Raw genomic sequence first — 27300 nt, 5'->3', positions numbered from 1 at the left:
ACAGTCCCAGTGAAGTATGCTAGAATGTGTTGGTCTGCTGCACCCTCGACACCTTGTTATTCAGAACCAGCCTGCGAGATGGAGAATTGTGCCGCGCAAATTACATTGTTAATGAACTGGTTTGTAAACTTTCTAACTAACAAACTATGCTATCAATGTCATATTCATGTGAAGTGAATTCCCCCTATGTGTTCTGATGTCTGCGGTGTGTATCATGACCATTAGCATGTGTCCTCTCAGCTTGCATGATGAAGACACCTCGGCCTGTCTTCACAGCCTCCAGTCAGTGTGCAGCAGTTGCTATATATTGTTGGCATGCAACAAGCTATCGGTTGTGATATATTGTGGAATATACAGGATTCTGGATGGAGTCCTCTTTTAATATTCATCTTGTACAAAGTGTGCGCAAAACCAATATGTCCAGACATATATTTCTCTCCCTGCTTGTTTTTCTAAATACCACACAGAACAATATCCCAACTGTCTTGCAGACATGTACAGTATCTCACAAAAGTAAGTACACCCCTCACATTTTTGTAAATATTTGATTATATCTTTTCATGTGACAACACTGAAGAAATGACACTTTACTACAATGTAAATTAGTGAGTGTACAGCTTGTATAAGAGTGTAAATTTGCTGTCCCCTCAAAATACCTCTGGCAACAAAAGTGAGTACACCCCTAAGTGAAAATGTCCAAATTGGGCCCAAGTGTCAATATTTTGTGTGGCCACCATTATTTTCCTGCACTGCTTTAACCCTCTTGGGCATGGCGTTCACCAGAGCTTCAAGTTGCCACTGGAGTCCTCTTCCACTTCTCCATGATGACGTCACAAAGCTGGTGGATATTAGAGACCTTGTTCTCCTCCACCTTCCATTTGAGGATTCCCCACAGATGCTCAATAGGGTTTAGGTCTGGAGACATGCTTGGCCAGTCCATCACCTTCACCCTCAGTTTCTTTAGCAAGGCAGTGGTCGTCTTGGAGGTGTGTTTGTTCCCTCAATGAACTGTAGCTCCCCGGTGCCGGCAGCACTCATGCTTGACTGTATGCAAGACACACTTGTCTTTGTACTCCTCACCTGGTTTCCACCACACACGCTTGACACCATCTGAACCAAATACATTTATCTTGGTCTCATCAGACCACAGGACATGGTTCCAGTAATCCATGTCCTTAGTCTGCTTGTATTCAGCAAACTGTTTGCAGGCTTTCTTGTGCATCATCTTTAGAAGAGGCTTCCTTCTGGGACGACCATGCAGACCAATTTGATGCAGTGTGTGGCGTATGGTCTGAGCTCTGACAGTCTGACCCCCAACCCCTTCAACCTCTGCAGCAATGCTGGAAGCACTCATACGTCTATTTCCCAAAGACAACCTCTGGATATGACGCTGAGCACGTGCACTCAACTTCTTTGGTCGACCATGGCGAGGCCTGTTCTGAGTGGAACCTGTCCTGTTAAACCGCTGTATGGTCTTGGCCACCGTGCTGCAGCTCAGTGTCAGGGTCTTGGCAATCTTCTTATCTTCCCATCTATATGTAGAGCAACAATTCTTTTTTTCAGATCCTCAGAGTTCTTTGCCATGAGGTGCCATGTTGAACTTCCAGTGACCCAGTTTGAGGGAGTGTGAGAGCGATAACACCAAATTTAACACACCTGCTCCCCATTCACACCTGAGACCTTGTAACACTAATGAGTCACATGACACTGGGGAGGGAAAATGGCTAAGTGGGCCCATTTTGGACATTTTCACTTAGGAGTGTACTCACTTTTGTTGCCAGCGGTTTAGCTGTGTGTTGAGTTATTTTGAGGGGACAGCAAATTTTACACTGTTATACAAGCTGTACACTCACTCCTTCACATTGTATCAAAGTGTCATTTCTTCAGTGTTGTCATATGAAAAGGTATAATCAAATATTTACAAAAATGTGAGGGGTTTACTCACTTATGTGAGATACTGTATACTCTGTGACAACCCAAAGCTATGTAAACCGTAATGAAGAATCTGATAGTGGGACACTATTGTTTTTCCAATCAGCTTTTTGGAACCTTCAGACTAAGTGTTGATGATTTGCGTTGTCCTGTAGAAATACTGTGATCACGAAACACCATGAAATGATGTATGTGAGAAGCATGCATGCTGTTTCATTGTGTTCGAACCACAGTTCCTCTACCGCTTTCCCTCCTGCGTGTGCACTTTCATTAACACTTTACTTGCGTCATATTCATGTGTGAACAATCTCGAATATGTCTCATGCGACACTCGCACCCCCCGGCAAGCCACACACACACACTATGTTCTCATCTGACACTCTATTGACCTGTGTTACGTGCTGCATTAGTGCTGAGACTGCAGTACATCTGCCAATGATGGATGAGGTGGAGTTAACAGCCCCTGTGCACAAATGCTGCAATCATTTACATGACCTATTCACTCCACTCTCACTGAGAAAAGAGCATCTTGCAGGGGTCTCTTCCCTCTCACCTCCTTTCCTCTATCCAGGTTTTAACTGGGATTTTGGAAGTAGTGGATCCCTAAAATCAGGCAAGATATGACATGATATCAACCCCCCATTAACCTACCTCAAAAATAACAACCTATGTTAAAACCCTTTTGTGATCATTCTATATATATACATATATTTGCTAGAAAAAAACCTTAAAGGAATGCTCTGGGTTTAATACAAGTTAAGCTCAATTGAAAGTTGAAAATTTAGACTCTTTCCTCCTTTTTAAAAAATTCCAGTGAGGCACTTATAATGGATGTGAATGGGGGCCAATTCGTTAACATTATAACGCTTTTTTAAGTAGAAAGGATATGTGTGTAAACATGTATTTAGTGTGATAAAATCACTTACAAACCTTTTCTGTGTAAAGTTATTATGATGATATAATGTCAACAAACATTGTTTTTTGCAGCATGTATTCTGTAATCTGAAGTGGAATACATTTCAAAAGTAACCCTCCAAACCTGTCTACCGGCCCAATTTTCCACTGAACCGAACAATGATCTAACTGAGAGCATTAATACATAAACCGTCCACAAATGCGTACAGCACATTTTTTATGTTTTTAAATTTTACTGACGACGAGGCTGGTGCTGTTGTGCAAATCCAATGCAGGTGAATGAGAAACAAGCGAGTATGAGATCGCAATATTTCAACATTTTGTTACCAAGGTAGTTTGGGGTATGGAAAAGGGTTTTGGGAGGGAAACCGCTGAAAATACACCTTCACCATCTCTGCGCTAGGTTTGTGTACATGACATGCTCTTGAAGGGGTGGGGTTAAAACTGACTACAAATAGTTGACTATTGGCTTAACTGCAGAGAGCTCTCTCATATCTCATTAGAGAAGAGTCCGTTGTATCAGCAAAAGAGCAAGTTATGAAATACAAGGTAACATTTTTTTTAAATGTATGCATGGATGAATTGGAACAGTAAGACAAGTAATATGCATTAACTATCCAGAACTGACCCAGACCCGTCTATTATTTGAAAGTTTGGACCCGGACCCGTGCAGAACCGAGAAATGCCATTAATGTACTACCTGGAACCGACTCGGTCCCATCTATTATTTGAAATCTAGACCCGGACCCTGCCGGGACTCACAGACACGATTGAACCCGATCGGCACAGATCCCACAGCTAAATGCTATTAACAAGTTAATTTACAAGTTGTGAAATAAAAAAAATAAATCTCCCCTGTACCTGACCGTGACGCTTACAATCCATCCTCCTTGCCAAGAAAGTTGGTATAATAACATCCATGTTGTTCCTCTCTTGCTGATTGAAAGAGCATGTATAATCCACTCACTATTTCTGCTTCAAAAGTCCACATGCTGTCAGAGTGGAGGATAACAAACGCGACTTTGCAGCTTTGCAGTTTTTTTGGATCTCGCATAATAAAATAACATCCTCTGTTTGCCCTTTTGAACTATAATAACTATTGTTCGTTCAGTGCCATGGCTACTGATGTTAGCATAACTAAATTTATGTCATTCGTGCTCTCTTGAGACGTATCTGACCATTGATTTTAGATATACAAAGCGAACAAACGCCAACCACAATATCTCAAAAATAATGCACTTCGGTTTACATCATCTGTCAAACACCAATATGGCGGAATAAGTCCCGCCTTATAAATAAAAGAGCCAAATGTAAATTGGTAAATTCATTGCATCACTGCAGATGTTAAACAGACCTGGGACCCGAAGTACAAGAATGGGACCTGACCCGGCTGACCATTTAAAATATGGACCCGAACCCTTACGTGGGTCGGGTCCCGGGTCCTCGGGTTCAGGTGGACCCATGAAGACCTCTAGTCATGTGTAAACAAGACTTTTTTGAAAATACTGGTACATTTTGCTCTGGCAAGTTTCCTAAATGCAAAGTTGTATCATTACCTATAATGTTTCTAATTTATGGTATACGTGAACGTCACATTTGGTACCTTTAACAGTAAAGGCAACTCAACGATTTTCCTGTAATTTACCTGTTTGCTTGTGTGAATGGGCTAATGATATGGGATTTATATGGGATCTTTTATATGTTTATAAGCCTTTTTTGCTATCTTGACTATGCAACATTATTTTTTACACTTTTATTATTTCCATTTAGAATTGTGATTTCCCTGGAGTCCATGACCCTATCAGAACAGATCTTTGACTCATTTTTGGGTCCTTATATACCAGTTTTAAAAAAATCTGGCCTAGAGCATACAGGTTATAAAGTTATTTATTATTTTTTGAGTAAAGGTGCTGAAATGCCATTCCAGATTATACTGGCTCAATTCAGCCCCTGCTTTAGACCCCATGTTCCTGTAACATCCCACGTTTTTCTCTTCCAACCTGTCACTACGGGTGCTAATCCAGAATTGCGGGAACAACACATTGCTCACCCCAGGCTCACAGCAGCACTATCAGTCTCACACACACACACACACACACACACACACACACACACACACACACACACACACAGGATGCTGTCTCATAAATACTGTCCCTGTCGCTTCCTCTGTCAAACTCCACCGCTGGGTTTGAATGTGATCTAATCATCAGGAAATTCGAAACAATGGCTGCTGATGGATGCCATTGTTGATGGATTATTTTTTTTATTCATAATGCTTTGGTCTAACGGCACTGTTTTAAATGGTTGTCAGTCCTTGAAGCTGTCTGCTGTTACACTCTGTAGAGAAAGTAGTTCTTGGAATAAACAAAGTGAAATCTCAGTTATCAATATAAATGTTAATATAAAATCAAAATCAACCCAATTTTCTTTCTTAGGGAATATTTTACCTAAATATTATGTTATCATTTTCTCACCCTTATATTGTTCCAAACCAGTAAGACTTTTTTTTAGTGGAACACACAAGGTGAATTTTTGAATAAAATGGTGCTCTCTTTTCACATAATGAAGGTGAATGGGGTCTGTCAAGTTCCAAAATTACAAATAAACATACCATAAAAGTGTTATAAAAAGTAATTCATATGACTCATGCATGTCTTCTGAAGTCATAGTTCATTTAGATCGCTACCACTTTGTTTGTATAACTGAACAGAATTATGATCCAAACATTTTTAAATATGGTGTGCCACAAGGTTCGGTCTTAGGCCCTTTTTTGTTCTCCTTGTGCATGCTCCCTTTAGGGGATAGTATTAGGAAGCATGGTATTATTTCCTGCTGCTAAATTCTGATAAAACTGAATTTCTAATCAATTAAAACCTCTGGCTTGATAGTTCAAATTCTATATCATACAATAGCTTTGTCTGAGAAACACACCAGGATTTGAACAAGGGATGTGCATAAGTAACCAATTAATCGAGTATGCCTGCCATGAACAAAATTAAAACTGCTTCTCTCACCTAAATCATACCGTTAGTTCTTTCAAAAAGAAAAATCTGCCATTATTTAAATAGTTTGTATCGCTTCAGAAGACTTAGAATGTATGTTTCTGTGTGAGTGCAAATGCATTCATCTAGATCTTGTTGTATATGCATAGTGCTAAGTTTTACATAATCATTTTTTTTTTCAAATGTTTAAAGTTTAACTTATATTCAAAATTTCAAGTAATCGATTACTTGAGTGCTCGACTACAAGATTACTCTAAATACTCATCCCTAATTTGCTGAAATGACTCAAAATAGCACAAAATTTTACCTTTTATGTCGAAAACATTTGATCACGAGACACCATTTGTCATCAATGTTGTTGGTGCACCTTTTTGTAGTCCATACAATTTATAGTCCTTTTTAGCATTTCAGCAGGGGGGTTGATTATCAGTGAATAATAATTTCAGCCTATTTAGCAAACAGGTTTAGAACAAAATGAGGGTGAGCAAACGATGACAGAATTGTACATTTTTGTCTGAACAGTTCCTTTATTACACGTTCCTTGTCTTGCACAATTCATGCAGTTCATGTTAATCTACAGCCAAATAGCTATTCAGCCCTTGTTTTAGGCTAAAGTTGTTGGTAATGCTGCCTTATGTGAAATGTGCCAAGTTAATTGGAACTTTAATTATAATGTTAATATAATAAAGGTTACACCAATAACTGCAAATAATGATATATTTGAAAAAGAAGTGTTAGAATATGTCAGAATGTTCTCGTGTGAATTTGACCTTCACTTTCAATGTTCCAGTCAAAATTTCCCTTCAAAAGTGGGTGCTGGCTGTACCATGTAAGTACAGGTAATGATTCGGGACCATAGTTTACTGTATATCAAAGTACCATGGTATTACCATCTGATTATTCTGATACCTTAACTGTAGCTTGGTTCCACCAAAGTGCTCAATAAACTTTGATATTAACTTAATATGCACCTCATGTGTGCTGCACCTACCTAGCGTGGGTTGATAAGAGACTATTTTGTTCTGATCAAGCTTTCTAGAAGAACAGAGCACAGTAGCTGTTAATTTAGCCCCTTCATCTGACGCAACCTTTTTAGTACTGCTAAATCAACAGTTCAGATCTCTATGGGTAGTTAAGTGTGCAGCCTGCGTATAAAATCAAAGTGTTCTCCTCTGAAAGGATTGGATGAGCCAGAAGTCGACATGACAGACCGCACAAAAAATCGAGGTATGTTTTTAAAGTGCCACAGTAACAGTGTTTATTGTTTTCAGGAAGTCAACCTGCGATTGATTCCTTATAGTTTTTTCTGTGCAATAAACAGGAAAATGAGCCTGTATTAAAATATCAAAACTGTGACAAAGTGTAATTTCTGTTCTCTTCTTTTTGATAGATGCACAAAGGTTGAAAAGATAAATGTGTTGCGAACAAAGCAGTTACCACTCTGTTAGACAAATCTTGTTATAATGCCCAGCTGGCTTGCTTGAAGTTGGTGCCATCAAGATGACAGTTCCTTTCCTGTTCTCCATGGGCACATAATCCCTGAAGCTTTCTAATTGGCAGTGAATGGGCAGAACAGAAATGTGGCACGTTGCTGCTCGTGTTTTAATGATTTAGTGGCATCTGTGGAGTATTGTGTAGATAATGGCTGCACAGTCATCTGTTACCATTGCCCGCCCACTCTCTCAAAAGCCTGTTGTCTGAGATACTGTCTTTTACTTTATCTTTTCAAACAGTTTTTACTTGGCAGTACCACATCCAGAATGGGTTTTAAGCATTTAACAAGTGGCTCTCAATTTTGTGAGAGTGTGTTTAAAATCAAATCTTTTCATAACCATTTTCCACCCTCTCTAAGAAACTTCTGTTGCCATATTTTTAAAAATACATGACACCTTTTCCACCCTCTCTCTGACCCCAGGCCAGAAAAATACTCTATGCACGTATGCAAACACCGGCTCAAATGCTTGGTCCCAGTGCACATTCTTAAGTTACTGTGGTGGTAGTCTTGGCCTCAGATTAAGTTTATTGTCTATGAATATTTGAATATAGTATTTATAAACCATATATTATATAGAATATAATATATGGTATTTTAATAAGTTTTATTTTATTTCCAATTTTAGTTATTTTACAAACTGTGGAATACAGTGAAAAAAAAAAAAGACTAATGGTACTGAGAATCATAATTGAAAACAATGGGAATTGCGTGAGAATTTTAGATAAAATGTGCTAAAATGTAATTTTGCAAATATTCAAAATATCTCAATGGTCCTAAATGTATGCTGCTTTATTTCATGCAGCATTTAATTCTGCATTAAAATTTTCAAAATGTTCTTCTATTTCTATTACTATTGCTCATAGTGTTTGAGATAAGAACTTGGGCTGTGAAACAATACAACTTTTTTTGCTTAATTTTGCACACTTTTCTGTGATTTAATCATAGTACATAAATACAATCATAAATATATTTTATTGGTTAGTCGATTTATTTTAATTAGTTAATTATGTACATTTTAAATTATAATTTTTTTTGCAGTTAGAGTTAATTGGATACATTTTGACAGGTATAAATCTTTGACAAAAGTATATGTTTACGTGTCAAAAAATCAGTAGATATGCTGCAATTAAAAGTTGAGCTAAATCTTCTGCAATTTTCCTTTTGGAATTTTTTAATAATATGATCAAATGGTCAGATTAAATTTATATCAATCTTTATTGGCAAGATAAACATACATACATAGACACTATACATACAGATATAAAACATTGAATGCACAAAACTGTTATTTTCTCTGCTGACCGTTCAGTACAGCCTGGTCTCATGAAATAAACATGAGCTTAGCAACATTTTTGCAAAACATCTGTTACATATGTAACCTTGATTGCCTGAGATGATGGGAATGAGACATTGTGTCCCTAAGCTGACACTACGGGAATTGTCCTACATGACCTAGTTGAAACCTTTCTACAATAATGCCAGGATTGGCTATGGTGTTTAAGCACCACCCTTTTGGGTGCAAAGCTGTCCGGTATAAAAGTAGGCAGCCAAAAAGAACTATTCCTCAGAATTTCGTGACTGAGGGATAAAGAGCACATTGCTTGCACCTCAAAAAATCCTGAGTTCATAGTGCGGCAAGCTTACGCAATGTCTCGTTCCCTTCATCTCAGGAAACCGGGTTACATACGTAACAAAGACTTTCCCTTACTATTCATTACACTTGACGTTGCACCACTAAACTGACGATATGGGGAACAGATTCCCATCACACCGCACTACACGACATAACCTTCCCAGAGAGGAAACATGATGCCCCAGTCCCGCAGAATGGCAACCGTCATGAGTATGCCGCAAGTGAATGCCCCTCATGGTGAGCCAGGAGGGAAACACTCAGAATATATATATATATATGAACTATGGTCATATAGTATGAATTAACCCCTTCACAAACTCAGTCGGGAAGGAAGTGTTTTATAATGGTGCTCTATTATACATGCATTCAGCTGCATCCTTACTGAAGAAACTGGACTCTGTTTATCATGCTGCACTACGCTTTGTTTTTGGTGCAGAGTCACGTACTCATCATCATTGTATTTTGTATGAATCGTTAACTTGGTCATCCTTATATCACAGGAGAAAATTGCATATGTTTGTATTTATTGCCAAGGCACTTTTAGGTAAATTACCCCCTTATGTTTCTAATCTTTTAACCTAATGTACAAATAGCTACTGCACAAGATCTTCAACTCATATTCTGCTGAAAGTCCCAAGGGTACATTCTGAATTTGGTAAAAATGCTTTTTCATTTTATGCTCCTTGGTCAGGGGTTTTTTGGACACTTCCAGTATTTTTCTTTTAAACTTTATTGTGAAACTTATATGTGCTGCGTCTTGACCAGGACTCCCTCCCAAGAGATTGTATTATCTCAATGGGGCTTTCCTGGTTAAATAAAGGATATAATAATAATAATAATAATAATAATGAAAGTGCTTGTGACTTTGGGAGATACAAAGGCCTGAATGCAGGTGGTTGTGTAAAATGACAGGGAGCCCATACTTGAGGGGCATAAATGTATGCTTGGCCAACGAAACAGCAAGCACTCTAGACAGAGAGGACTTGCGATGTGTGAGATGTCACATCTAGGTTGTATAACCTAACAAATGTGTTTCAAGAAGATCATCCTGCTGCAAAACATATATTTTGTAAGGACACACCATTCGTCCATGCCGATGAAGAGGCCATGCCTCTAGTTGAAATGTGCTTTAACACCAATTGGGAAATTTACACCGTGCGACTCCTAAGCCAGGGCGATTGCATCAAGGATCCAGTGAGAGAGTCTTTGCTTGGAGACGGACATTCCTTTCGTTCATCCTTCATAGCACACAAGAGCTGGTCAGATAGTCTGAACTGGCGAGTGTGCTTCAACGTATGTATGTAGTGCTCACACAGGGCATTATAAATGCAAGGATTCTTCCTTATCCTAATTAAATGGAGAAGGAAAAAAGGCTTGGAGGGGAACCACCTGCACTCTGAAGGGCATGGTTAGAACCTTAGGTAAATAGCCTTTTCTGGGTTTGACAGTGGCTTTGGAAAGATCCGGATCAAATTCCAGACATGGATTGTCAACTGACCCATTCTACTGAGGCCAGAGCCAGCAGTAATGCGATCTTAATAGAAAGCAAACTCAATTCAACAGAGTCCAGAGGTCGAAGGGGGGGCTTGTGATTGCTTTAGGACCAAAACTAGTTCCCAATTCGGAACTGTAGACGGGCGAGGAGGATTCAGCCACCTCGCTCCCCTAAGGAACTTTATGATTTTTCATATTTGCCTATAGAGGTGCCAGCTTCTGGTATGTTATACACAGATATAATCTCCACATAAACTTTGAGTGCTGACGGAGTGAGCCCTGTGTCCAGTCGCTCTTGAAGAAATGTGAGAATTTCAGGTATGGAGCAGTTCACTGGGTCTTTGCTTTGTGAAAAGCACCAATTAGTGAAAGCATTCCATTTCAGTGCATAGAGTTGTCTTGTAGATGGCACTCTAGTCTGTTAAATGGTGTTCAGAAAAGAGTCAGTTTTGTTAAATTTGCGCTCCCCTTTCAGGGACCACACATGCAGGTTCCACAGCTTGGGCTGGGGATGCCAGATTGTGCCCTGCGCTTGAGAGGAGAACCCTCTTCAGTGGCATTTCCCATGGAGGGCCATCCAAAATATTTTTTTTTTAACCATTTTTGTAAACCAGGACTGTTGGGTCACTTCGGCGCAACCAATAGAATCGCTTCCTTGTCCTCTCTGACTTTGTAAGTGACAGAGTGAAAGAGGCACACCATGTGAAATGCGTATTTGCATTTCACAGGACATTTGTTGGCCATTGCTTCCACTCCTAGTGGAGATTGAGACTTTGAGTACCAGAGGGGACACTGGATATCTTCGCTTTGCCGAATATTTCCCAACTCCTAAGGACAGTCTGAGAATGAAGTCTCCATTCGCCTGGCATCGCCCCTTGGCAAGACAATAGGTCAGCACCGTAATTCCGACGTCCTGGGACTTATGTCGCTCTCAAGGAGAGGAGATAATGCTCGCTCCACAGGACGAGGTGAAGTGTCAGTCTTATCATTGGTAGAAACCGAATTCCGCCTTAAGTGTTTATGTATGCCACAACTGTTATGTTGACTGAACGAATTAGAACATAATTTGTTGTGTTGAACTGAAAAGCTTTCAAGGCTAGGAAAACAGCTGACAGCTCCTGGCACCTGTCCGAGCTGAAAGCCAGGAGTTCATCGCACACTGCCCCCCAACCTGTGTTGGAAGCATCCGTGTTCACCACTTTCCACCTGAAAATCTTCCCCAGCATGACATTTTGCTGGTAGAAAGCAGGAGCTGTCCCCAGTTTTAACTGAGACAGACACTGGAGAATGGCCTCAACTTAATCGCTTTTTTCCCTTGCATAAGGACACTTACGGAATGGCATATTTAAAAAGACACGGACACGTAAGCGACTCTTAGTTATACAGGCGTATGCAAAAGTTTAGGCATCCCTGACAATTTCCATGATTTTCATTTATAAATAATTGGGTGTTTGGATCAGCAATTTCATTTTGATCTATCAAATAACTGAAGGACACAGTAATATTTCGGTAGTGAAATGAGGTTCATTGGATGAACAGAAAATGTACAATCAGAATCAGCTTTATTGCCAATATGCATCAAAACGAAATTAGGGAGGTGCATAAATTTGGGCACCCTTGTCATTTTGTTGATTTGAATACCTGTAACTATCTAGCACCTGATTAATTGGAACACACAATTGGTTTGGTGAGCTCATTAAGCCTTGAACTTCATAGACCGGTGCATCCAATCATGAGAAAAGGTATTTAAGGTGGCCAATTGCAAGCTGTTGTTCTCTTTCACTCTCCTCTGAAGAGTGGCAACATGGGGGCCTCAAAACAACCCTCAAATGACCTGAAAACAAAGATTTTTCAACATTATGGTTTAGGGGAAGGCTACAAAAAGCTGTCGCAGAGATTTAAGCTGTCAGTCTCCACTGTGAGGAACATAGTGAGGAAATGGAAGACCACAGGCACAGTTCTTGTTAAGGCCAGAAGTGGCAGGCCAAGTAAAATATCGGAGAGGCAAAGGCGAAGGATGGTGAGAATGGTCAAAAACAGTCCACAGACCACCTCCAAAGACCTGCAACATCATCTTGCTGCAGATGGTGTCACACTGTGCATCGTTCAACAATTCAGTGCACTTTGCACAAGGAGAAGCTGTACGGGAGAGTGATGCAGAAGAAGACTTTTCTGTACACACGCCACAAACAGAGTCGCTTGAGGTATGCAAATGCACATTTGGACAAGCCAGCTTCATTTTGGAAGAAGGTGCTGTGGACTGATGAAACAAAGACGGAGTTATTTGGTCATAACAAGGGGCGTTATGCATGGCGGCAAAAGAACACAGCATTCCAAGACAAACATTTGCTACCCACAAAACTAAGTTGAAGTTACGCAAGGGCTGGATATTTCAACAAGACAACGACCCAAAACACTGCTCAAAATCTACGCTGGCATTTATGCAGAGGAACAAGTACAATGTTCTGGAATGGCCATCCCTTTCCCCAGACCTGAATATCATTGAAAATCTGTGGGGTGAATTGAGGTGGGCTGTCCATGCTCGGCAACCATCAAACCTAACTGAACTGGAGATGTTTTGCAAGGTGGAATGGTCCAAAATACCTTCATCCAGAACCAGACACTCATTACAGGCTCTAGGAAGCGTCTAGAGGCTGTTATTTCTGCTAAAGGAGGCTAAACTAAATATTGATGTGATATTTCTGTTGGGGTGTGCAAATTTACGCACCTGTCTAATTTCATTTTGATGCATATTGCACGTTTTCTGTTCATCCAATTTCACTACCGAAATATTACTGTGTCCTTCAGTTATTTGATAGATCAAAATGAAATTGCTGATCCAAACACCCAATTATTTATAAATGAAAATCATGGAAATTGTCAGGGGTACCTAAACTTTTGCATACATATATACACACACACACACACACACACAATATCAACAATAGCTTATAAGGATACAAAACTCCTGCCGAATCTCTGCAGGGATTCAGGATGCTGAAGTGTCCTATTCACCAGCAAAAGCGGCGAGGCGGATTAAATGTTTGCCGGAACACTGCAGGGTAGCGGAGCGTCTTCTCGCTGCCATGAAGATCCAGCCCGCTCGTGTATGTCGATGGCGAAGTAGTTGAAGGCTTCTAGACGAGAGATGAATCGCTGTCTTGAAGGAAGAAAATTCTGAGGAATGGTTTTAATAAAACGTACTTCCCTAACCTAAAACTTGACCCTAAAATTAACCAATAGTGTCTGAAAAGAGAAATGAGAGTTTAATAAAATAGACATCCTTAAACAACAAATGTAAGAATGGTTCTTATGTGTTTTCATAACCACATAAGCCGCATTCTCCGGGAGAGACCAGGTATGTTCAAACGCTTTCTCCTAATCTCTTAAGCAGCATAAGGAAATCTGCGTTCTTGTTTACATGATGTTTCAGAATGTTGCTTTCTAAAAAATGAAACTGGAATAAACAATTTTTTTTGGTTTAATGCATGTGGTCAGTAAGTGGCCATTTTTGGGAGAAGCAAAGAGATAGGATGTGCAGTTGAGTTGAATGTTTACCTTCTGCAAATTTATATATGCCAATTTTAGCCACAGGAAGTGGGGAAAAATAAGTGAAGTTTCAGGAAGTGATAAAAACAGACACTGCGTTAATTGCATTAAATTGTCAACTATTAATCACAGAAAACACGTACAATTTTACAGCATAATTTGAACAGATCTCTGCAAGAAACACAACTAGAACTGTTTGCTCTACAGACATGAATGATACATCAAATTAATGTGGCATGTTAAGGAGAGATCTTCTATATTTTACATCTTTTGGATGATAAAAAGGGGAGAAATATCCTGTAGACAAAAGCTATATCTAAGGGCCAGAATTTATAGTAACTCTTATAACTTCTTGGCCAGTTAGCAACAACTCAGAACACCCTAGCAACCACATATTGTAGCAAACAGTACAACACCCTAGCATTGAGTTGCCATGGTGGCGACCCTAGCAACCACATATTGTAGCAAACAGTACAACACCCTAGCATTGAGTTGCCATGGTGGCGACCCTAGCAACCACATATTGTAGCAAACAGTACAACACCCTAGCATTGAGTTGCCATGGTGGCGACCCTGGCGGTTTTACATGGGCAAGCACCACTCACATTTTCTTCAAACATGCTGTTAACACACTAGAGTCAGTATGCTGATGTACACTCACCTCTCTACACTTGTGATTGAAGTATGTCTTTAGTGTGCCTGAGAGAGGCAGAGACAGCATTTTCTCAGTATCAACAAAACCACACTTTTTTCTCCCCAGCACAATCAGGGGCAGCCCTTAAGAACCCTCAAAGAGCAGCCTTACAGCACAGACTAATGACACGCCATTAAGTAACTCGATTCCCATGAAACACACGCACTCTCAATGTAACCAAGCTGTAATGTGGGTTAAATAAGAGTCGCAATCTAAAGAACAAGTTTGCTGAAGAAGATCGAGCAGCCCAGGGGACATGCAAGGATCTCTTTTCTGTGTCCCTGTCTCATTCATTTATTTCTAATTTGCTATTTCACTCTGTACTCTTTTAATGTACCTCTCATGCAGTCTGTGTCTTACGTATTTTTGCAGATCTGTTTGATGATAGTTGTGCAGAAATCAAACACTTCACCTTTTTAAAGGAATAGTTCTCTCACAAATGAAACCGCATATCATTACAAACCTGTATGACTTTCTATCTTCTCTGGAAAACAAAAGATGATGTTTAATTCCTCCACTTTCATTGTATGGGGAAAAAAAGTAAATTGGGTTTGGAATAATATGATTATCAATTTTGGGTGGACTCTTTGTTAAAGGTCTATCAAAGCATCAGCAGTATGCTATCATTAACACAGGCAATTATTTTTACTCCCTCAGTTTAAAAAAACAAACAAACAGGAAATGTATTTCCATGCCATTATATTGGAAGCCTAGCAGGACACTACTAAAAATTTAAAATATGCTAATATAACACTGTTTCAAATGTATAGACATAACAATTAGGCTTGAAACAGACACTAAGCGAATACGTTATAGCTAAATATTTAGTTAGATTAGCCCGATGTCAAGCATTGTGCTGCTAAATGTGTTGGAATGCAAATCATAGTGCAGTTCAAGTAAACATTGCATTCTCAGCGTTGCCACAAGGGGTACTATAGCGGATATTAGTGTCTTCTATGGTTTTTGCTATAGTAGTAGTAGTAGTAGCAGCCAAATTTTTGGATAATTTCAGATTTCAAAAGAACAAATCATGTTTGCATGGTTTACCGGTACTATTGAAGTACCGATATACCAAAAAAAAAATTGATGGTACGATGTGCGTTTTTTTTTTTTTTTACTATTTAAGCCTAAATTTTGGTATCGGAGTAACCCTAGAACAGATATATCTAATCCTAAAATAAACAATTCTTGTAAAAAACACAATAAGAGTTATTGTTTTCAGTTGGGCATAACAAAAGATGTAATTAATCTTGCACATCTGTAAGATTAATTCAGTAACTCTCTGACTGATGTATTAGTGATGTCCATTTTGTGAACGAATTGTTCTTTTGAACTGGTTCTTTTCAGTGAATGAGTTGAATCATTTCACTAAACCGAAACAAATCATTTGAAACCGTTCACGTCTCGAGTCAACACTGATCATCTGTTCAGGATTTGGACAATACACTAGTTGCACTGTGTTTCGTGTTGTTTTGTAGATTCAAAATAACTGGCTCATGAGTCATTTGTTCATTCGAATAAAAATCTGTCAGATATTTTTGTACTGTATCCTTTTCACATTGGCAGAAATTTGCAAGTTCGGGAACTGTATTGATTTTTAAAAATGGAACCAGTCCTGAAGTAGAGCTGGTATTTGGTTCCCAACACTCGACTCAAGTTTACTGTTTAAGCAGTTGCCTGGGAAATGTGCAAAGCGCTCATTTTGGTGTCCCTGTCTCATTTGTTTATTTTTAAAATGCCATTTCACTCAAAATTCTTTTAAAGCGCCTCTCATGCAGTCTATACATCCTCTCATGTCTCCCCACTCCTGTCCGTCACACATACAGTGAAAGTGCGAACGATGAATTATTCAGCACCACTTGAACCCCGCTGGCCTAGCAGCTCTCATTTGCTCACTGTTTCTGCTGCTTTAATTGGCTTTCAGAGGATAACAATGAGGACAATATCTTATTAATCCAACAAAGTGCCGGGTTTCATAAAAAGCTCAGATGAATGGAGGAGGTGAATGTGAACATGTGCTTCATGTGAGAGAGGATGTTAAACATTTTTGTATTTGTGTGTGTGTAGTACACGGTATCCGCACTTGTTAACTGATTTAACAGCTGTTCGTGAAATGCTAGCCAACCACTTCTGGGTTAAATACAAAAGTTAGGTTCCATTTTTTTATGTGAAAACACTTTTTCCAATATTAGGGATAGACTATGATATACAGTGGATAAACTATAAGGAAGCCATTCATAGGTTGATGCCCACAAAAAGTGTAAAGATTGTGGCTCTTGTGTGCTTTTTAATCATAGCTCAGCTCATTTGTCTGACAAAGAGAATGTCAGTAATGGTAATATGTCTTATTCAGTAAGGTATCTCGAAGAAATTCTTCCCACCCTACCATTTGATATATAAATGAAACAGCATAATCTGGAGGGCTATGGATACTCTGCTTGTGTAACTGGCTTGATATGGATCTTTGCATTTCTCCAGTTTGGAAGTAGTTGGGTTTAAGAGTTGAACAGGAGCCTGGGGCTTGATCTGTTCACATAGATAAACAGCTGTCATGCACTCAGGCACTTATGGAAGTTTCTTCAACTTTGGGCAGTTCGATGTCCATAGTGTTGAGTTTTTATATGACAGTTACATTAAAAACTGATTGGGAAACTTTTTACCAAGCCTTCGTAATTTTTTGCTACTTTTTAAATACCTTATTTATTTTATTTTTACTATTTTGTTATGTTGTACTCTTATACTCTGAAGAATTTTCTGGCCAGCAATTTTTCATACTCAAATTTAAAAGCTCACTATTTACACATACTGTGGACTGTACAAAATGGGTCTAATTTCTTTCAAAAAAAACTTATATAACAGAGTTATCTTTTTGGAACCCATTCAACTTAAATATTATTATAATTTGTACACAAATAATAATATATTATAATAGTATCTCAATTGTGCACCTTTAACTTTTAAACCCTCACGCTTTTATTTTGACATTCTGAACTCTCCAGGAAGTCCTGAAAGTGTCTGTTTGTAAGGAAGTTCACAGTAGTTTAATTCACTTCTTATTCAAATTCTGGTCAAATGCTCCTCCTGTGCCTTTCTAAATGCATATTATAAGTGAGCCGAACTATTGAGCATCTACATCTGAGATGTTCGTGAGTAGCGCTCAAATATTGCACACTGCGTGAAGGCTAAAAATAGCCATGAGTGTAAACAGCCTCGCCATTCAATAACGTGCTGGAGCTGCGCGTGTATTTTATATATTTGCTTATTAAACACAGCTTTTTGTGATTTACAGAGCTATCGCATGTCTTCAAGTGGCTTTGAATAAAATTCATGAGTCATATGAACTACTTTAATTGTGTTTTTATGGTTCTTTTGTTATTTTTTTAGCTTGATAGTAAGGAATATGACTAACAATTGTGGTCTAACTATAAGAAAAAGAGTATGCAGAGACTCAAGGTTGCATACAATGATGCAATGAGGTTGCTGCTTTGTGTCCCTAGGTGGCATAGTGCCAGTCATTTGTTTGTGTCTACTAGAGTGCCATCTTGTGAGGCACTTTTAAGACAACTGATGTTTAGTTTTATGTGTCACCTGGACAGGTCAGTGAACCATATAATTGAAGCCCTAGTCAGTCCGCTGAAAAGCTGTTATAGATACACCTCTAGGTTAAGACGACACTGGTGCAATAGCCTGTATATCCTATAGGCTAATATGGAAATTTGTATGTATTTATGTATGTATGTATGTGTTATATGGACCTGTGTCTGCAATAAAGATTTAATAATAATAATTAAATAATTAATAATAACACACCAAATCGGATTTGGATCGGGCTCGTCGGACTGATACCCGATCCATCTAAAAGCTTCAGTATTGGAGCTGATACCAATCCAGGTATCGGATCGGTGCATTCCTAGTGCAAATAGTATCTGCCACAATGTGCAAGAAACACCCATATATTACTGTCTTCTGTGTTGGGCACAGCATGACACTGCACACAATTATGATATTGATTTGTGTGCATGTCTGCTGGCATTGGGTTAGAAGTAGTTATGTGTGCCAGCCAGACAATCCCTTGTATCATGCTGCCTTTTGATTATTGACATAAAGTGTTGTCAGAATTGCAGCTTTTCTTGCCAAGAATCGACCCCTTAGACAGAAAGGGAATCTGTGAAATCAGACAAAACTTATCTTGCTACTAAGTGTCTCACACAAAAGCCTGAATATCTTAAACATTACAAAATCCAGTGATTAGCTCTTCCTTAAAAGCATTCAGCTTTTGTAGAACACTTTGATTCTCTGCAGACTGTTAAAATGGTGTACCCTGACTCAGAAATGTGTATGTTTATTTACATTGTGTTCTGGTCTGTGTCTCTAGTACAGGATTGGTCAGCTGTATATGATCAGCAAACACAGCCATGAGCAAAGCGAGAGAGGAGAGGGCGTGGAGGTTGTGCAGAATGAACCATATGAAGACCCCACATACGGCACCGGCCAATTCACAGAGAAGCGCATTTATTTGAACAAGTGAGTAGCAGCCAATCAACACATATATGTATATGACACATTGAAAGAACCTCTGTCTTTTTATCATCTCACTAGGGCTTGGAGGTTTGAGGGCCGCCCTCTGGCCCCTAGTGATTAAATGTATTGATGAGTTCTTCGTGTATTTTTTAAATTACAAACCGCATTCAGCCAGTTAATAGGACTGTAAATCATGATAAAAATCCCTTGTGGGTTTACAGACAGTTTACAATCTACAGGATTCAGGACTGTCACGCTACTAAAAATTGTAGTAAGTGGCATCGCTACTTTTAGTGAGTTACTCCCCAACACTGACCTTGGAAGTTACATATCAGTAAAGCAGTGTGATTGGAACACATTTTTGGGTAAGTGCTTGCCATTTCTTTGTGCAATATGCTTTAGACAATCAATGCAGTTTGTTATGCTTTCATAACCTTCAGAACTGAACTCAAGTCTATTTCTCTACTACAACTGGCTCTTAAGATTAAATGACTCTGTCAGTGAAACACAGCTTATAACATTTAAATCCACTGCTTGACCTTTGTGCTCTTGGTTTTAGAAACTGACAAAACAAAGTTTTTATGTTTTGGCCTTTCGCCACATTGAGACAGCATTTTTGTCCTGCAAAAACTGAGCTTTTTGAAAACGCCCTCCCTAGTGGATATATTTGAAAATGCTGTCTTCGTGTTGTTGGCTTGTTCACTCAAGTTTCTGCAAACAGTTTGTAAAGCAGTTCGATGGAAAGGAGGCGGCGAGAACCGGCTGGACAATATAAATAATATTTTAATTAAAATCTTAAACAAAAGACACAAACACACATGACGGACATGTCCGTAAACTATCTCTCTCTCTCTCTCTCTCCCGAACCACCGCCCGCAGTCAGCCTTTATCCCTCTCGGAGGCTTAATTATCCTGATAAGGGACCGGGTGTAATTGTGATTTCTTTTCTGATAGAAATGTTCAGAAGTTTAAGCATAGTTCTAGCACGACGATCTCTGGATTCATTCTATCAGGCTTGTCATCCAATCACAATACAGCCTCCGCATTATAATCCCGCTCGGATGTTTCTCATTGTTGGTATACTTCCGTTGTTTTCACCCCTCTCCACCCCATCACCACCAGTTTAGGTCCCATCCTGGGCGAGGATGTGCTCTGCTCCCTTGCAGTTATCCCCTGCTGTCATTTTTGGTAGGATCCGACAGTTCAAGTAAGTATCAGAGCACTGAACCATAGGACATAGTTCCTATTAAAACATGAGGTTTGGGTGGTACATGTCGAAGGATCCCTTTTAAAAAAAATAGGGCCGTTCTCATTCAAGAGAACATTTGATTGGACAATCAATACTGCGTTTTACTTCTAAAAACGGACATATAAGCTAATAGTCAAGGACTAAAACTCCTAATTTTATTTAATTGGATCTTTAATGCATGAAATCTTGGTTTTTTGGATAATGTTAACCAATAACCAACAGCTATTAAGGCATCATTTTGGCAAACTCCGTTTCATGCATACCTACGTTTCACACTGTGTTCCTTTCCTAATGGGTAACAGTAGGCCCTACCAGACACATTTTTTTTTTCTTTTAATATACTGTTTCACTGGGAAATGTCACATTATGGAAGTAAAATTTGTTGCAAGTACCATTTAATGTTGACTTTACTGTTAATTTTATTTCCTTGTAATTTCATTGAGTCTCTGTCAGGATCAAACCAGTCCACAAGAGATCTCCAATTTATTCTCACTGAAAGAACAGTCACTTAGAGGCCAACAATTTATCATGGATAAGTAACCACATGACTAAGAACACAAATACTGTTACAAAAATAGTCAGTAAACGACTTTACTGGACACAGACCCTCCCCCATGAAGCTTTCGCCATTCAGGGCACAGATAAATCAATGGGCTGAAGTTTGGCTAGGTACAGGGGATTTTGGAGAAACAGTTTATTGAGCTTAAACGTCACTACCCCCTAAGAATAGTCTCATTAAATTGTTCCTCTAACGATCATGATTATTGACTGTGAGGTGGTCATGACATCACTTCTAACCAGTTCAATCTGGGTGTGTTTTTTTTTAGAAGCCAAAAATGTCTTTTTGTTGCTATTAATAGGGATAATGTGTAATCAGCCGGTCATATCACAAAACAAACCCTGAAAGGGTGATCGGGACCTCAAGCATTGGTCACCAGCTTATGTTGTGTTTTGGGTGCTGGTGTCCCCACCAGTCTTTTAAACTAGCTTAACCAGCTTCATTAAAAAGACCACACTGGCCAACCAGCTTCACAACGAAGCATAAACTAGCCTAGACCAGCATGGGAATTGAATACTGGTTAAGCTGGTCTGGCACACTTAGAGGAGAGATAAAAGACATAAGGATGCAAAGAAGGGGTAGGCAAACATGGAGATTTAGAAATGAAGCGAGCACATTAAAAGAACGGCTGAGTGAGAGAGCGTAATGGGGGGGGTTGAGATGTGCGTGGGTTGAGGAGAGCTCCAGTTTTTATAGCACGTGTATAATTATGATTTGGTTGTTGGAAGCTATACCTGCAGTTTCGCCCACATGCCACCTGTCATTCCTCTGTGTGTGTGCACGCAATGACGCTTACACAAGCTGTAGTTCAGCGTTGTTCAGAAATTCACAGACGCTGAAAACCATCCATATGTAGAGCACGGACAAATCTTTTGATTGACAGACTGAAGTTCATTAGAAATAAATATAGGTTTATAGTTTTTTTTAGTATCCAGAATCAAAAAGAGAAGTGATAAATGCATTATAATCCGTTTTAGTGTAAATGGAGTAGTGGTCATGGAAGCCATTGGCTATTTAAAGAATAGCATGCTAACATACTACTCTTAATAGGGATGCACCAATATGGAATTTCATTAATTCACAGCCCATTGTGGCCAATACCGATAACCAATATTTAAGCTGGAACTGCTAGATAATTCATTAAAAGCTTCTCATTTGAAAAATATGTGTAATTTAAAAGCTTGAAATTATGGCTGGCCCATCCTACAGGCGAAACGGGCAGCTGACTAGTGCCTCCGAAACATTGCTGACATTTATTTTGAAATTCTCTGCGGTTCAATGGTTTCTATCACGCGCACACTCATGAGAGTGAGTGTGAACCTTGTTGTAAAATTTTACCTTTATAATGTTATAATTATCATACTTGCAGTTTCCATGACCTCATATTTTTTGAGACACTGGTTTATTTGAACTTCTAGAAAAAGGTTTGAAGGTGATAAAAATAAGGTGATGAAATGGTGACATGTCAAAGCACCTCAAATACACATATTCCTTTATACATGCATTTACATTTAACCTAACATCTTCATGTTTGGAAAAACACTATTGGACACGTTATTTGTCATTGGCTGAGCTATACAGTAAGTACCTTTTTTAGTTCTTTTTAGTGGTTCTAATAAAAATGTGCTCATCACGTTTGCAGTGGTTCTAGGATGTTTTCAAGTTATGACCAATTTCACACCATGGGGCCCATTTTCATGATTTCGCCTAGTGCCCCACAAACCCATGGATGAATGCTGATTTGAATGAGAAATAAATGACTATGACTCGCTAACAGAGAGAATAATGAAATTATAACAGCTATAATAATGCATTACTCCAAAATTGGGAGAAACAGCATGTAACGAACATTAAACACGAAAACACACAATACAAACCCTAATCTCTATATGTATGCTAGCAGTCAGACTTCGAGTGCAGCGGTGGTTTGTGTGTTATGTGCGCACATTGTGCTTATGCGCATCTCATTCACAGACGCTTGTTACAGTGCACATCTGTGATATTTCCACTGTATAACTTATTAAATGTGAACACAACAATTATTATGGGAATACAACAATCATAACTGGAACAGGTTACAACGTTAGAAAAGTCTCAACTCATAAAATACAACAAGTGCATTAGTTTCACTTACAAACTAGTATTTTTAGCCATCTCGACTAACTCTGTGAGAATTATTTCAATATAAATGTACTGTGTTAGGTTGTGTTGGACTCGCTACTTTCAGCAAATGACTAAAACCATCCCCAAAACAATGTAACAAGGTGCAGAGATGTTGAAATAATCCTTACAGAGGAACTTGAGTTTAGCTCTCACTCACACAGACAACACTGTGTGTGTGCACACGCACTGTCGCTTGCGGCTGCTCAAGTCTTTGCCTGAAGGAAAGAAGCCACTGGCAGTGAGAGATTCTCAGTTGCAAGAAAATAAACCATAAGAAATTATCTGCGACAATATCGGAAGTAATTCTGTTATCGCAAGATAATATTTTTATTTTCTAGGTTATCGGCTTATAGTGTATAGGCCACCGATATATTGTGGATCCCTGACACGTACTATTTCTGGATGACCTACTACAATTGACAAAATGTGCAGTTTTTAATAGAGGTAGACCGATATATCGGTTTTGCCGATTAATCGGTGCCGATAGTTGCTTTTCTTTATTCCTCTGCGTTCCTTTGTGGCTAGCGCTGGAGGATTCTGCAGTTATATCAACTGTCTGACAATATTCATGTTTATGACCACATTTCAGCGCAAATTTTATTATTTTTATTTGAAGATCAAGTGTTCTAAATTGAAGCGAGGGCATGAAAATAAAAATGTGACTATATTGAAACATGCCTTGTCAGCACATATTTTGTGTCTCCAACTTCAAATCTTGTTAATAATAATAAAAACATCATCTGGTGAAATACATGTGTACTGTTTATATACTGTGTGTGATATATACACTGAATCCTTAATCTGGTGTATATATATATATATATATATATATATATATATATATATATATGCTATAAAAACCTAAAAATGGTAAATTTTTACCATTAAATATAAATATTATCATTATATTATTATATAAATATTATTATAAATATTTACCATTAAATATAGACCATTGTGGAGCCAAGTCTCCATTTCAAAATGTACAGTCCCCAAATAATTAAGTGTATTTTGGGCTTGTTCATAGTCCTGCATTGTCTTAATTTTTTTTTCTGGTTATTATTGGGATTTTTGTTGCCAATAAACTGCATTAGGGATTTTTTTTTTTGTTAGGACTCCTAAATCCACTATGTCTGTGCCTGTCATAGTGGGGAAACCACCTTAGTTATCGGTCGACCTCTGTTAAACAACCTAAGCTTGGATTTGACCTTCCATTTCCAGTGTGACAAATGTTCCAGAAGTTATAACAGCCATCTCTATTTTAAGTAAATATTTGATCGGACCACCAAAACTTTATTAAAAGCAAAATAATTATTTTCATTACCAAGATGAGAACTGGATGGCTCTCATTTGCAATATGATGGGGTAATGTGACCGCAATGCAACATACTACTGTTTACTTACAATCTTTAAAAACAGAAGGCAGTATGTAGTATATACTGTGTTTCAGTCAGTTTTAAGGTAATATTGCATTCTGAATATTTTAAGAGTATTTTATAGGCCCTCAGGATGAGAACATTGCGCTCAAATTTACATCACAGATGTGCCAAGTCAAACGCCAGTAAAATCTGCAAGGCCTGCATAAAAATGTTCCTTCATTCCCGCCGTTTGCTCAGGCTTTTAGGACTGGCACCGATCCCAGATTGATCCATTGTGCATCTGCTCCATAAGGACACAATCGAGTAAGGGCGTGGAGAAGAACTTAATCCCGATTGACTTATTACATCAGGATGCAAATTTATCATGCTTTTCCAACACATCATTGATTTAATTGGTTCTACAATTGTCTGTAGTGCAGCTTTGTGTTTGAGTTTCACCTTAAACAGCAAAAAAACACACCTACCTGCCATTAGTTTTAAAATTACAACACTACCTCTTTGAAAGATTTGATCACTAGAATGTGTGTATATAATATATATATATATATATATGTGTATATATGTGTGTGTGTGTGTGTGTATATATATATATACATATATGTACTGTGTATTTTTATATTTCCGTTAAAGCTGGAACATCCTGTATTTTGGCCAAAACTACAACATCCCATACGGGTAGGGTAGCCAGACGTCCAGTTTTTCCTGGGACAGTCCTGTATTCAAGCACTTTTTCTAGTGAACCAACTTATTCTGAAAAAATCTTGTTTTGGCCCATATTTGCCCTCTCATATACTTTGTCTATTAACTATGCATCATTCTCAGTTATGTGGGTATTCTCATCAAAAGGTGGTAGCCAAGGAAACTGCTTGTAAAACCAATAAATCACATCATGTTATTTTAAGTACATGATTGGATTAAACAAAACAATCCTCTATCAATAGACGCCCAGTTAGTGAACTGATTGAAGAATCAGTTTGAAAGAGCACACAGATGAAATTGTGGCTGGAAAAATATCAAGGAAGCGTGCATGTACATTTAATGAGGATCGTCAAAAAGAGTTTACATTTCTAAAAAAGGAGTCACAGACAGAGCCTAGTAAAGTGATTTGTGAGATTTGTGGAGCTTTCTTTTCTATCACCCATGGAGGCCGCACCAACGCGGCAGCATGTTCATACAAAAAAGCATGTGGGTGTTGTTAAAAGTATGTGTGCCACACACAGGTGCTAGCGATTTTATTTTGTCCATTTTTTGTGAAGCAAAGTTCAGAATCTGACACGGCCATAGCTTTGCAAATTCATGACCTGAGAAAAGTCTTGCTGGCCAGGCTGGAGGAAATCATACATAAACTAATGCCCTGGTTGTAGCTGGTGACATGCGGATTATTTCTCTGGTGCAGTGAGAAACTCCAAATTGGAGCCACTCATTGGAGAACACGGAAAAACTTAAGCTGGCCCTACTCTCAGGCATCTCTTTGAGTCTGTATTATTATTTTAAAGGAGGAGGCGGGAACCATCTGAGCAGTCAACAAAACTTTTTCAACGTGTGTCTTCCCCAGCTTCTCTTTTTCCCTCTCTCACTGATTGGGCTGATTCAGCACCAGGCTTCCATAGTTACACACCCTCCTCCTCATCACAATGACATATGGTGTGTTTCATTCAGAATTGATCATCCCTATGCCCTATTCTCCTCAAAGACTTTACCTTTCACTGCCAGAGGGCTGAAAGGTGTAATGGATGGTGTTAACAATTGGCCATAATTACAGTTTACATCATTACAGTATCCATTAACAATTTTTAATTGTTTTTGTACATAGTGAATACATCATTCAGCCATTCAGTGTAGGTTGGAAAAAGTACATGAACCCCCCTAGGCTAATGATGTCAACAAAAGCTAATTAGAGCCAGGAGTTGGCAAACCTGACATCCAACTAATGAAATGAGATTGGAGGTGTGAGTTAGATTAAAAGCACTCCATTTTTTGTTTGCCATTCACAAGAAACATCTGCTGATTTGGACCATGCCTCGCAAAAAAGAGATCGCAGATGACCTATGATCAAGAATTGTTGCTTTGCATAAAGCTGGAAATGGTTACAAAGTAACTCGATGAGCTTAATATTCATCTGTCCTCATTTAGACAAATTGTCTATAAATGGAGAAGATTTTGTACTGTGGCTACTCTCCCTAGAAGTGGCTGTACAGGCAAGATGGCTCAAAGGGTACACCGCAGAATGCTCAATGAGGGAAAAATATCTTTCTAAACACTTGAAAAGTCAGCTAAAGTCTTGAAGGCATCATTGGAACTGGTTAACATCTCTGTTCATGAGTCTACTATAAAGAAAATATTAAACAGGCATGGTGTCCATGGCAGGACACCACAAAAGAAGCCGCTGCCTTCCATCAAAAGCATTGTTGCGAACCTGAAGTTTGCCAAAGACCACCTTGACACTCCTCAACGCTACTGAGGAAATTCTTTGTGGACTGATGAAAATGAGGTTGAATTGTTTGGGAAGAACACATAGCACTATGTATGATGTAAAAAGGGCACCACATGCCGAAATGAATATATCATCCCAACAGTAAAGTACGGTGGGGGGTGCATCATGATTTGGGACTGCTTTACTGCTTTGGGGTAGAACTGCTTGCCATCATTGTGGGGAAAAATGAATTCCTGAGTTTGTCAAGATATCCTACAGGATATTGTCAGGGTGGTTGT

General features: G+C 38.8%; 1 protein-coding gene across 1 annotated transcript in view; it reads left to right on the top strand.

Annotated features, from left to right (window-relative positions):
• Positions 1–27300, top strand: part of LOC127652728 (cytoplasmic phosphatidylinositol transfer protein 1-like) — a 109552-nt gene that overhangs the window by 52390 nt on the left and 29862 nt on the right. The window contains exon 2 of the mRNA XM_052139059.1: positions 19093–19241. Within this exon, the coding sequence (XP_051995019.1) occupies positions 19093–19241 (149 nt within the window). The remainder of the gene's footprint in view (positions 1–19092; positions 19242–27300) is intronic.

The sequence above is a fragment of the Xyrauchen texanus genome, chromosome 12 (genome assembly GCF_025860055.1).
Source record: "Xyrauchen texanus isolate HMW12.3.18 chromosome 12, RBS_HiC_50CHRs, whole genome shotgun sequence".
Lineage (NCBI taxonomy): Eukaryota > Metazoa > Chordata > Actinopteri > Cypriniformes > Catostomidae > Xyrauchen > Xyrauchen texanus.
Note: the sequence above shows the minus strand (reverse complement) of the source record. Positions and strands in the feature narration are given on the sequence as shown.